Genomic DNA, 14,069 nt, shown 5'->3' with positions numbered 1-14,069 from the left:
ACATTATTGTTTCGTTTGACTTAGTCAAGATTGATACGTTTTAAAAAAAATAATAATCAGAATGGCTTCCACTCAAATTAATTTCTTATATATATTTTGACCCAATTAATTAGTCGTTGAATACTATTTTAACAATTATGAAAATATAGAAAAAAAATATGATTTTATATAAAAATTTATTATTATCTTACCATTTCAAATAAATATATCTTTTGATGAAAATCAAATATTATTATTTTAAATAAATTTATATAGTAATATAATAGTGAGATATATCTACACTTTAAAAAGTAGTTTTCAAAAAAAAACTTTCAATAAAATAAATTTATTTACCATGAATAAATATTTTAAAAATTAGATTCAACAATTTCTTTTTCTCTTAATTTTCAAACATCTAGAAGAAAGAAAGATAATTGAATAATTTATATTTTCAATTTAAAAATTAATAAAATTCGAATAATAATTAATACCGTTAGCATTTTAACTTAAACTTTTTCTGATCATTTTGTTTGTTGAAGCCGCTTGAACTCGATATTATAATCAAATCATTCGTATAACAAATAGATCATACTATTTTTATGTATTGTATAAATCGAATATCTCCGCTAAAGTCGGATAGGACTCCTTAAAGGATTTGGTTTAGTTTTCAAAAATATGTTTATGTATTAACAATTTAAATATAGTAAAAAGAATAGTTTTAAACATTCTTAACATGCTAATAAACATTCTTTCAGATATTAATATAAGTCGTTTTGGGGAAAAATTGTATACTGAATTATAAATTATTTTATAATATCAAAGAATCATTAATAATATTTTTTTATTATATTTTTCAATATTTTCTTACAATTCTTTAAATTTATCTTTTCTATATAATTAATAAAATTAAATTGTATAAAATCTTTCTCTTTTTCAAACAATAATAATTATATTTTTTAATATGTTAAAAAAATCTAAAATGATTTATAATAAAAAAAAAATGAAATGCGTACTTCTTAACTAAACTTACATTTTCTTACAAAATATTTCTTAAGTAGGTGAAAGAGTTAGAAAAATCAAAAACAATTTATAATAAAAAACAAAATGCGTACTTATTAATTAAACTTACAATTTTTTTAAAAATATTTCTAAGTAGGTGAAAGATCGAGCGACTTACGGTGAAATATTAGATTCGAATTCTTTTTTTCGCGTTTGTTGGATAAGTCTATCTAAATTTTGTTCGACTTCAAAACTAACAACTGAATTTTGTTATATATTCGATATTAATAATTTATATAATAATAGGCTAAAAATTTACACACAATTTATATGTCAATTGTATTAAATATTGATTATTAGTAAAAAAAATGTTAAAAATGTTATATTAAGCCTAAAATTATGGCCTAGATAAAAAAAAAAACTTTAAAAAATAAATATATTCATATTAATTGAGAATGTTATTTTGTGTTTTCTAGGAACTCTTTGATTCTCCTTATACACCAATTCTATCACCCGACCAAATTCCAAAGTTCCCAAAAAAAAACCAAATCCCAATTTCAAAGGTAGTACAAGGAAAGTGTAACAACCAGAGACACAACACAAATATCAAAACTAAATAGTAAAAATTCTCACACCCCCCAAAAAAACACACACTCTGACTCTATCCTCTGTTCTTGTTCTGTTCTGTTCTGTTCCACCCATAACTATGGATTTTTGGACTTCTTCTCTCCCTCTTGATGATGAATTCGAAAAGCTTGTAATTCGAATGAATCCTCCAAAGTTAATACCATAACATCTTCATTTTCATTCTCCTGTTTCTCTTGTTATGAAACTGAATTTAATTTCTTTGTTTTTTGTTTTTTGTTGCTGCAGAGTAACTGTTGATAACACTTCAAGAAGATCAACCACTTTGATAAAGGTTTGAAATTTGAACGTTATAAGGTCTTAATTTTTGATGAATTTCAAAAGGGTCATTTTTGTTTATGAAATTTTTTTGATGTGAATTGTTGTGGTAGGTTGATAGTGCTAATAAGCGTGGTAGTTTGTTGGAAGTTGTTCAAGTTCTTACTGATATGAATCTCATTGTTAGAAGAGCTTATATTTCTTCTGATGGAGAATGGTTCATGGATGGTATAATATAATTCTTAATTTCTCATCAATTAGTTCATTAATCAACATTGAATTTTTCATTAAAAATGTGTTTTTTTTTTGTCTGTTGATGATTTTCAGTTTTTCATGTTACTGATCAAAATGGGAAAAAGTGTCTTCAAGAAGATGTTGCTGACAGAATTCAACAGGTAATAGATCTGTGTGTAATAGTAATCTGATGTTAGTTTTTGGTTGGAAATCTGTTATGATTGTAATTAAGATTTTATGTACTAATTGATATTTTCTGATTTTATCCAATATAATAGAGTATCCAATCATGAGTAATCATATCACTGTTTCCGCGGTTCGTGGATCGTAAATGTGTCCGCATCCGCATTTGGCGTATTTGCTTTTAATGAACTAATAGTACTTTTTGCTTTGTTTGTTTCAGTCACTTGGTCAAAGAGTGAATAGTTTCCGCTCCGTGAGAAGGTCTATCGGAGTTCAAGCTGCGGCTGAACATACGACAATCGAGTTAACTGGACGAGATAGGCCAGGACTGCTTTCTGAAGTTTTCGCAATTCTCTCTGACCTGAAATGCAATGTGGTAGCGGCCGATATCTGGACTCATAATTCAAGAATGGCGTCGGTGGTTTATATCACTGATGACGCGACAGGATTGCCGATTGACAATCATGACCGCCTCGCCAAGATTAAGCATCTTCTGCTTTATGTGCTGAGAGGAGACATCGACAAGAAGAACGCGAACACCTCAGTTTCGTTTTGCTCGATTCATAAGGAAAGGAGGCTGCATCAGTTAATGTATGCTGATCGCGATTACGATGTGTACGATGGTGATTATTCTTGCTCGACAAGTGACAGAAACAAGCTCTATGTAACTGTTGATGATTGCATTGATAAGGGATATACTGTCGTGAACTTGAGGTGTCCGGATCGACCAAAGCTAATATTCGATACGGTTTTCACAATCACTGACATGCAGTATGTTGTGTACCATGGAACTGTCATTGCTGAAGGACCAGAAGCATATCAGGTTTTTCATTTGATACTTGTAAGTTCCTTCGAGTTAGACTTGATACGGCTCGGTTTGACCTGATGTGTTTTCGCAGGAATACTACATAAGGCATGTCGATGGATATCCTATCAGTTCCGAATCAGAAAGGCAAAGAGTTATTCACTGCTTGGAGGCCGCTGTTAGGAGACGAACTTCTGAGGTACTCTCTCCGTTCCAAATTAACTGTCGCGTTATCATTCCGATTCATCATTAATCAATAATTTGTACTATTTGAAATAGGGCGTAAAGCTAGAACTTTGCGGTGAAGACAGAGCTGGCCTATTGTCCGATGTAACTCGCATCTTCAGAGAAAACGGCCTATCAGTCTGTCGCGCTGAGGTGACAACAAGGGGTTCACAAGCCATGAATGTTTTCTATGTGACTGACGTGTCTGGAAATCCGGTCAAGAGTGAAACAATTGAGGCGGTTCGAAAAGAGATTGGATTGTCTATACTGCGTGTAAAGGAGGAAGAGACGTGCATGAATTCTCCATCCCGGGCAAGTGGAAAGTTCTCTTTACGCGAACTCGTTCGATCGAGGTCTGAGAAGTTTCTTTATAATTTAGGTCTGATGAAGTCTAGTTCTTGAAGTATCAATGATGTTTTATGTTTGTAAATAGTAGCTTTTAGTTTGAACTAGATTTAGACTGGTTTGAAACCTCATTGCAATGTTTTATGATTTGGTCTTTCTAGATTTGGTTTCAATTTCTGTTGAATTCAGATGTTAGCTTTTAGAGTTTTATTTATCTAGGCAAGTTTTAGTGGAAAATAAATGTGTATATTAATGTGCCTTTCTTATATCCTTCTGGGCTCTGAGCATTGTCATATCCTTTGCAAATGTTGGTAATTAATCTATCTGTTCTTAGAAAAATCTTTCTGATGATACATAGCAAAATTTCGAATCTCAAAATTTCAAATCTTTCTTATATCCTTATGGCTGCTGATACCAAACATTTGTAATGTATGGAGGAAGCATTAGTAGATAGTGAACTCATTGTGCAGCCAATTAAACCATACGTTATTGGTTGTTTACAGCTGATGATGGAAGTATTTCATGGTTTCTGAGTCTAACACCGACACTCATGTTTACGAGTCTAACAGTGACACTTCATATTGAAAATGTGTTCAAAGCTCAACATGTTTCCGAGTCTAATAATGACACTTCATATTAAAACCGTGTTCAAAGTTTAACATGTTTCCGAGTCGAATAGTGACACTTCATATTTAAAACGTGTTCAAAGCGCAACAAGTTTCCAAGTCGGACGCATATGTAACACTTATATTTTTTTCTAAATCATTATATATGTGATAGAATCTATGAAAAAGGTAGAAAAGCTGTTCTCTTTTCATACGCTTATATAGGTCTATGATAAGGAACTAGTTACCTTAATAAGAAAAGGCAATACATTTCGAAAACTCAAAAGAAAATAGGCAAGCCACTTCATTGAAATTAGTTAGTTACATTGATAACAATAAACACTAACTTAAGAGACAACAAAATTCATTACAAAATATGATTTAAAAAAAAAACAAAGCCAAACTCATCATATGCATCCATTATTGATATCTATGTTTGGCATCAACATGTCTCCTATTCTTATTCTTCCTCTTCAATTTGTCACAAGTGAATGCTCTCTCAAGCTGCTCCACTCTTTGTGTGAGAGATGTGAGAAGTGATGTTTGTTTCTCATTCCTCTCAAACAATTGTGTCATCATATGCATCATCTTCTCATTCTCATTCATCATCCTTATCAATATTTCCCTTTTCTCATCCTCTTCCTCATCACATAAAGTTACATCTCTACCCTCTTCTTCTTTCACATCCACTATATCCTCCTCAATTTCTTGCTCCATCAAACTTGATCCCACACTCTCTTCTTCCTCCATTTTCTTCTCATCCTCATCTTCACCCTCTTCCTCTTTTACCTTCATCAAACAATTATCATCTTCTTTTACACATATACCCTTACCATCATCCTCATTCTCCACCTCACACCCTCCTTCTTCATTTTCAACACAGTTACCCCCTCCATCCTCATTCACCAAAGTTTCAACTTTTTTACCACCCTCTATCTCCTCTTCACACCCCACCTTTTCCTTCTCCGAACAGTTCTCTTCAACGTCATCTGTGGGACTCACCATTTGAATTTGATCAACCAATTCTTGAAGAAAAATGGCCCTTTTAATGAGCAACTTTCTCAACTCCCTAAGAGCAGAAAAATGAAACACTCTAACAGAATCCAACTTAAGAAGCAAATTCATAATGGTTTCACTGATTCTTATCCTCTCCTTTTGCTCATTCTTCATCATCTTCACAGTTTCTTCACTATTCACCTTCTTCTCAATTTCCTCCAACTCCACTTTCATCTTCAACATCTTCTTCATACTCTTCCTCACAAGAAACCCTCTTGCAACCCTCTGAATCTTTATGGCTGAATCATTTTTGTTTCTCTCAGACCCAACAAAACGAACCGGAATCGAAACCACCTTGGAAGGTGTCTTGTTGTAACGAGGAGCACCCCATTGGGTCCCGAAAGGCGTTGTGGTTCTGTTGTTATTAAAATACATCACGTTTTGATAATTTGAAAAATGCTTCTGATAATTGAGAGAATTAAGGTTGTTCAGTTGCTGTTATGTTAATGGAAGAAAGTTACACAGAAATTTATAATGGATAGGAGAGGTTGTTGGTTTGGAAATGTTCGAGAAGTTTCATGAGGCTAGAAGAAGAGAATCGAATAGAAGCAAAGAGAAGAATGAGATTAACTGTTGGCTTACGTGGAATGGACATGAGTGGGTCCATCTACTTTTTTGTTTGGTTCTAGATAACTGTCGAAACTTCTCATTGGGACAGAGAATAAAAAATGAATCGGATTGTCTGGTTGGCACGGATGGGTCCCTTTAGATTTTTTTCCACTGTCTATTCTTTATCAGCTGAATGGATTAATGGAAGGTGTTTCTATTCTATGTCACATTAAGTCATTGTTCTTTTATTGGAGTTTTCTTCTTATTAACTCTTTTTCTTATTTATAGTTTCTAGTAAATTCTTATAATTTTATTAACTCTGCAGATTTGCTGTTGTAAGTCAAGTTTGTATGTTCATGTTCAAAATGGGAAAATATCATTGGGAAGTAGTCAATTAAATTAGAATCAATCTCTCCTCTAAACATGTCCGAAATCTCGAAAAAGAGATTTTGAAATAATGGTTTGTTTCGACAAAGTCACCAGTTGTCCATAACTTAGAATAATTTTATAATTCTTAATATTAGGCAAGCAAGGAAGTACTTCGACAAACGCTAGTAAAGCTGAATCAGATATGCATGAAGGCAGTTGGAAAGTTCAAAGCATGTTAGAGGACGGTTATTAGCACGACGTGCAATTCCTCGACAGTTTTTCTCTAAAGACACGAGAAAGCAAGTCAGGACATGAATGTTTAAATAGAGGTAATCATGTCTAATCTTCTAAGAATTAACCGCCGTCGACGATTATCTTTAAAGTAGTATAAACAATAGACTCGTACACTGTATTCGAGGTCGCAAAATTCATACATCTCTCTATAGAACTAGAGTACCCAAGCCAAAGAGCAAACAATTTGTGAGGAATATGTATGAGTCTGCGTCCTTTTATTTTAGTTGTCTTTATGTTTTCTTAAATAGAACAGTCTTACTTTAATGTTATTTATTGCACTTTTCATTCATTACTTTTTATCTAAACTCTTATTCAGTTAAAGTTTATGTCGTTTTTGTCTTTGTGCAAACGTGCACAATCAATCCACACACACTTTCTCCTACATTCAATTTGCACAAATTGCTCAGGGAATTTTTCGAGTTAATCTCACAAGTTAATCAAACTCGTGATTATTCACCCAAAACACCCGCAAACACTCCCACGTTTGAGGAGCCCCAGGGGTGAATCCCTTAGATCCCGCTTAGGCGATACAATTGTGGGAAGAGGGCACCCTAGTCTAGAATTTTACCAAATATAACACTAAAATTTTCAAATCATTGAAGAGTGGAGTAGGAATAGTGAGGACGGTTGCCAAACCACTATATATCTTTGTGTACTTTCTTTCTACCCTATCTCTATTTAATTTTTCTTTATTCGTCATGTAAAAGTTAAATTATAACACAGTTTGTATATATGTCATCTAGGTTAAGACATACTTGTAGTGATTTATTGTATAAGCATAGGTTTGTGCAGCATTGGTCCATTCAACCCCCTTCTAGAGAATTTTCACATTTATATTTCCAACCAACACACTAATTGGGTCGACTGTTCATATTACTCCTCCCATGAGCAAGTGGAAGTTTGGGATTCACTTGGATGAAATGTGAGATATGATGGTTTAACCCCGTCACAGCCAAAACGTGAGGCAGGTCTGATTTCAACCCTTGAACATGAAGAATATTGGGGTTGATAGGCCACTCATCAAGCGTCCCAGGCTGAGGAGGAGCATGTTTCAATTCCATCAGGGTTGCCTCTAGTATTGCTAACTTGTCCCGACCCAAGAACGATCAGGGAGTTTCGGTCATCCGTCATAGATGAAGATTATTTGTATTTCTCAATAAGTCCGATAAAACGCGCTAGGGAGAATTGGAGGAGTTGGCCCATTACACCAGGCGTCTTCTGTAATAGCCCAAATTTTATTATTTGGCTAATTAAATTAAAATAAGGATTTATTTAATTTGGACGAAGTTTGATAAGTAATTGGATCGTCGGTGTTAGTGAGAAAACGTGTTTGAATTATTAAGTACAGTTGAGATTTATTCGGCTAATCGAAGAATTAATAAAGTGGAATATGTTGGAGAAATAATATTAGAATTAATATTATTATTGGATTTTATTTATTTGAGATAAAGTCGGATTTAATTTGATTAATCAGAAAGTATTATTAAGGGTAATAATATTATTTGTTGAAGCATAATTATTTATTTGACTACTCTATTTTATCAATTGGGCCTAATTAGTTAGGAAGTGGAATTATATGGGTAAGCCCAATATGAATAATATAGTAAGGGTTGGAAGAGTAGAGGTATCATAACTTTGTTCATTTGCAAAAGAAGAGGAGAAAGGAGACTAAGAGAAGAAGAAAGGGGAAGAACAACAAGGGGCAAAAGCTAGGGTTTGGAGGAGAAATTGAAGAGGTAAGGGGGAGAATCCTTATTATTATGGGTTAGTATGATTGGGTCAATGAGTAGATTAACATGATTTAGGAATTTTTGCTCTTCAATTTTTAGGTTTTTGACATGTTAGATTTTGTTGAGAATCCGTGAAATTAATGTTAGAAACATGTTTTAATGTTAGTAATTGGTACATTGATGAAATTGAGAGATAGTTGAGAATCTAATTTAATATTTTCTATACTGTAGTTTCATATACGTTGTCTATATTTTGAGAGAGATGAAAATTGGTAAATAACAATTTGATAAGGTATAGCCAATTAGTGCATACTGTAGTGTAGTGTTGCTTCAGCCATGTTCGTACTGTAATGTTCTATATTTTAGTTTATAAAACCAATTTCATAGATATTTACTAATACATATTTGGTTGTCCTCCTTTTCAATACAAATAATAAATAGTTGTTGTCTTATTTTATGACACTGTTGTGTTAAGAATATTAGAGGTTTTCATACAATAGTCATACAATGGATTAGACTATGGCTTAGTTATGAGTAAATTTGACAAAGAAGTGATGATTCCCCTACAATGAACATTGATAGCTAACAAGACTTATGAGTTAGATATGAAGTCCCACATGAATGTTACTTGAAATACTTAAAAGTTGAATTGTTGTTCTATTAAAAACACTTACTTTAGCCCTTTCTTTCGAGTTTCTCTGTGCAGTGCAATATTGTTTTATTCTGTTTTGATATTGTGTTATATTTCAAAAACACTGCTATTGAAACAGTAGAAAAATCTATTAACCACAAGGTACTAAAGGCATTCTAGAATTATGTTACTAACATGAATGATCCAAAAGTCATATGTCTAGTACCTACAAAGTTTATCAGTGTTGTTTTGAAAATTATTTCTAATCCTTGTCTTGTTCTTGTGACTAGGTTATATTTTTTTAGTTTATAGTAATAATTATTATTATAATTAAATAGCAATAATATATTATTTTTAGGAGTTTTGAATTAGAGATAAATATTTGGACTATTTAGTTAATTAAGTCAATTTCAATTCCATCCGAGTTGTCAATAGAGTTGTTAGAGTTATCAATTGAGTTGTTAGAGTTGTCAATAGAGTTGTCAAAGTTGTTTTGAGTTATTAAGAGTCACGCTTTTAATTATTTTGCGTAACTCTGACATGTTTAGAGTTGTCAGTTTATGATGTCGGTGTTTACATTCTCGTTAAAACTTTACAAATTCATAACTTTCAAACCGTGAATCCGTTTTTGAGTACCGTTGGAAGCGTTAGAAAGCTAGCGTGACATTCTTTTCAATAAAAAATAGTTTTGTTGTCAGTAGGTGCTATTAATGGATGATTAATATTTGTATTAATTGAATTGAGCCGATTTGATTTGAATATACTTGGACTTGAATTAATTATTCGGTTTATCGGTAAATTACGGTATTTTGAGAATTTGACCGAATTTGTATTTTGTCTTGAATATTTATGTTGAGAATAATATATTGATATGCCAATGATTTGTTTTGATAATGTGTATATTCATATAGATGTGGTAAATGTGAATTGACATGAGATAGTATGGATACTAGTGTTAATTGGATTTTGTGAATCGTAATTGATTAATCGGCCTTTTATATGTGAATGATATGTATGTGTTGTTGTGAATGTTGTGTACAATTGGTGGATAATTCATCGAGTTGAATTATTGTGAGATGCAGAATGTTAAGATGGTAGAGATGATCTTAATTGCATATATTTGTGATATTGTACATACATTCATATCATAGTGTGCCTTGAAACACAGGTGGATTTGCTTTGAAACACAAGCGGGCTTGGATTCTAGAGTGAATCGGAAGCCGTAAACTATATGTTTACAATTGGTGGACTTTGGTCTTATCCGGATCGGAAGTGTGGCTTAGATTCTAGAGATATGAATCGGAGGCCGGTGAAACTTAGAATTTCACATTGGTACCACATGCATAGTGTCACATGTTTCATTGAGTCACATTAGAGTAATGTGATAGTTGATTATGTGCATTATATTGTCGTGATATGTGCATGATTGTGATAATTGATTATGTGCATTATGTTTTGTGATAAGTGTATGAGTGAACAATTGATTATGTTCATTGATGTCATAATGCTATGTGTATGGATTTGGTAATTGATTATGTACACTTGGTGTTGTGGTGATATTGGTATTAATTAACAATGGAGAATGGGTGACGTTTGAATACGTAATTGGTTAAATGCGGGAATATGTGATAATTATGGCTATGTGCATAATTGAGAATATAGTATTGAGATATTATACGCTTATACTTGTTGTACGTTTAAAGTATGTGATTATATTGATTAGTATTAATTTACATGATTAGGCAAGGTGTAATGTCTTCCTATAATTGTTGATTTAACCATTGTATCTTATTATACTTTCTTCATAATGGTTCGTATTCTCACCCTTCTGTTTTAATGTTTCCCTCGTTTGACGACATGCAGGCTTGACGTTTAGTAGCTGGCATGTGATCTAGTCGGAGTTTCTTCTGAGTTGCTTGGTAATTAAGTAGCGAGTCAATGCTCTGGTCATGTAACACTGGGTAGTTTAGATGTTGAACTCATGCTCTATTTGTTTATGTATTTTGTTATAACTTGTGAACTTGTTTAATTGGTTACTTGTTGTTGAGAGGCTTTAAGCCAAATATTATGATCATGGTATGTGACATGTATCATTTATATGAAACACATGAGTATTACTTTCCGCTGTTAATGCATATTCTGGATGAATTATGATTATATGTCAGGTGCTATTTGAAATGACCAGGTGTATTGTATTTTATGGATAAATGTTGTCGGTTTTAAAAGTTTTTTTTTTAGTTTTTTGAAAACGTCGATGTGACGCCCTTTTGAGTTATATGCATGCTTATTCTCTGATTATATGCTTATTATTTTATGGGGTAAAAAGGGGTGTTACATCTTCCGTCTTGTTCTTAGGAGCCGTTGAGTGGGGGAAATCTTCCTCTTTGAGTGTCTTCGAAAGGAAAAAAGAGATACTTAAAGAACGGGTTGATGCCTTCACTATTGAGTAGAATATATGTTTGTGAGAAATATGGGAATCGTCTAACTCGTTTTTGGCTCTTGAGGCCGGTGTGAACCTTTTGAATATTATGGAACTCTGGTTGAGAAGGTGAAGTTTCTCGTTCAGAAAGTGACGCATAAGAACGAGACTTTGTCTTTTACTCAGGCATATTTTTCAAAGGTGGATGTAATTTTTGGCGAATCAAACTAGTCCTTAGACCCTGACCAGGAAAGGATAAAAGAGGTGGAAGTATCTTTGAAAAATTCACACGAAACTCAGAAGAAAACAACATACGGTCTTCGTGAGATGTATCTCAAAAATCTTGTCTTGTCCAATGAGTTAGCTAAATCACTAAATAAAAGTTACTCTATCGCCCAAGACTTTTTTAAAAGTGCCTTGAAACAAGTAGAACATTTTTACCTTACTAGACCGATCTCTCGAGAACAATGTTGTCTTGACCAAACCATTGAACACGGAAATGTGATTTTTCTTTAGAATTTAATTCATTTCTACCGGAAAAAATAGTTTAGTTATTTTTTACTTTTAACACACTATTTACGTTAAAGGTACCTACATTTCAAATAATGGCAACACAAAATGTTGTTTTTCTTAACTACAAAAAAAATTGTCAATGTAGTGTTTTGCCACATGACCCTCCAGTAGTGGATGAAACAACTCCACAAGTAAAAAATAATAAAAACGCAAAACAACTAATCTAGTAGAATGAGAATAAGAGTCTGTTTGGTAAGACATAAAAAAGAGCTTTTAGCTTTTAGTTTTTAGCTTTTCAGCTCGTATTAATAAAAAAGTTCTGTTTGGTAACTCTATTTTAGCTTGTAGCTTGTAGCTTGTAGCTTTTTTACTAGCTTTTAGCTTTTTTTTCAAAAGCTATTTGAAGTAGCTTTTGAGCTTGTAGCTTTTAGCTTGTGAGTTTTTCTTCCATTAATACCCTTATTATTTTAACTAAAATATATTATTACCCTCATTAATTAAAATGTCATTAATGTCATTTTGTATCTATCAGCTAATGAAACAGCTAATTTACCAAACACTCACATTAGCTTATCAACTATCAGCTACCAGCTATCAGCTACCAGCTAAAAGCTATCAGCTACCAGCTATCAGCTAGTTTTACCAAACAGAGCCTAACTATCTCTGCCAGAAAAGAACTTGATGACAATTTGTATGATAATTAAAGTGTTTACATGTCTCTCAAATAAATTTGGGATACTTTGAAAAAAGGTATAACATTTTGAAAACCCAAACTCACAAAATCCAAAAAACTATCCGTGTTTTTATTGTACACTATATCCGTTTTTTCTGTATTTGAATTAGGATGGCTTAAATGCTGATTGATTCACCATTTCTGTCACCATCAGATGGAAAAGGTAGAAAAGTTGATCTCTTTTTACACACATATAAAATTTTTTTCATTGAAATTAGTTACTACATTGGTAACAATAAAAACCAACTTGACAGACAACAAATTAAAATTCATTATAAAAAAATTAAAAAAACAAAACAAAAGTCATCATATGAAACCATTATATCTATGTTTTGCATCAACATGTCTCCTCCTGTTATTCTTCTTCTTCAACTTATCACAAGTGAATGCTCTCTCAAGTTGTTCCACTCTTTGTGTGAGAGATGTGAGAAGTGATGTTTGCTTCTCATTCTTTTCAAACAATTGTGTCATCATATTCATCATCTTCTCATTCTCATTCATCATCCTTCTCAATATTTCCCTTTTCTCATCCTCTTCCTCCTCACATAAAATTACATTTCTACCCTCTTCTTCTTTCACATCCAAACTATCCTCCTCAGTTCCTTCCTCCATCATACTTGATCCCACACTCTCTTCTTTCTTCTCATCCTCATCTCCACCCTCTTCCTCTTTTACCTTCATCAAACAATCACCATCCTCATTCTCCACCTCATCTGTGGGACTCACCATTTGAATTTGATCCACATATTCTTGAAGAAAAATGGCTTTTTTAATTAGCGACTTTCTAAACTCTCTGAGAGCACCACAATTGAACACTCTAACAGAGTCCAACTTAAGAAGCAGATTCATGATTGTTTCACCGATCCTTATCCTCTCCTTTTGCTCCTTCTTCATCATCTTCACAGTTTCTTCACTATTCACCTTCTTCTCAATCTCCTCCAACTCCACTTTCATCTTCAACATCTTCTTCATACTCTTCCTCACAAGAAACCCTCTTGCAACCCTCTGAATCACCATGGCTGAATCATTTCTGTTTCTCTCAGACCCAACAAAACGAACCGGAATCGAAACCACCTTGGAAGGAGTCTTGTTGTAACGAGGAGCACCCCATTGGGTCCCGAAAGGCGTTGTGGTTCTGTTGTTGTTAAAATACATCACGTTTTGATAATTTGAAAAATGTTTCTGATATTTGAAAGAATTAAGGTTAAGGTTGTTCAGTTGCTGTTGTAATATAATGGAAGAAGATGGAGGATATTTATTTGTAATGAATACGAGATATTATTGTTGGTTTGGAAATGTTCGAGAAGTTTCATGAGGGTAGAAGAAGAGACTAGAATTGAAGAGAAGAGTGAGATTAACTACTTGCTTACGTGGAATGAGTGGGTCCCTCTATAATGTTTGTGTCGTTCTAGATAACTGTCGAATCTTCTCGATAGGACGGAGAATCAGAAAATGAATCGGATTATGTGGTTGGCACAGGTGGGTCCCTTTAGATAT

At 33.0% G+C, this 14,069-nt stretch overlaps 3 protein-coding genes across 3 annotated transcripts; 1 reads left to right on the top strand and 2 right to left on the bottom strand.

Annotated features, from left to right (window-relative positions):
* Window positions 1-1,477: 1,477 nt before the first annotated feature.
* LOC131608989 (ACT domain-containing protein ACR4-like) lies at window positions 1,478-4,198 on the top strand. The gene is made up of 7 exons (XM_058880604.1): window positions 1,478-1,758; window positions 1,852-1,897; window positions 1,995-2,109; window positions 2,209-2,276; window positions 2,519-3,121; window positions 3,198-3,302; window positions 3,383-4,198. Exons 1-7 carry the CDS (start codon window positions 1,685-1,687, stop codon window positions 3,728-3,730), a joined length of 1,359 nt encoding a protein of 452 aa, XP_058736587.1. The 5' UTR covers window positions 1,478-1,684; the 3' UTR covers window positions 3,731-4,198.
* A 360-nt stretch (window positions 4,199-4,558) lies between these two features.
* Window positions 4,559-5,789, bottom strand: LOC131608990 (uncharacterized). Its single transcript, XM_058880605.1, has one exon. The coding sequence runs from the start codon at window positions 5,707-5,709 to the stop codon at window positions 4,699-4,701; it is 1,011 nt and encodes a 336-aa protein (XP_058736588.1). The 5' UTR covers window positions 5,710-5,789; the 3' UTR covers window positions 4,559-4,698.
* A 7,089-nt stretch (window positions 5,790-12,878) lies between these two features.
* Window positions 12,879-13,727, bottom strand: LOC131613362 (BAG family molecular chaperone regulator 5, mitochondrial-like). Its single transcript, XM_058885036.1, has 2 exons — window positions 13,128-13,727; window positions 12,879-13,022 (listed from the first exon to the last, which is right to left on the bottom strand). The coding sequence occupies exons 1-2, from the start codon at window positions 13,725-13,727 to the stop codon at window positions 12,879-12,881; spliced, it is 744 nt and encodes a 247-aa protein (XP_058741019.1).
* Between the last annotated feature and the right edge of the window lie 342 nt (window positions 13,728-14,069).

The sequence above is a fragment of the Vicia villosa genome, linkage group LG6, assembly GCF_029867415.1.
Source record: "Vicia villosa cultivar HV-30 ecotype Madison, WI linkage group LG6, Vvil1.0, whole genome shotgun sequence".
Taxonomy (NCBI): Eukaryota; Viridiplantae; Streptophyta; class Magnoliopsida; order Fabales; family Fabaceae; genus Vicia; species Vicia villosa.
Note: the sequence above shows the minus strand (reverse complement) of the source record. Positions and strands in the feature narration are given on the sequence as shown.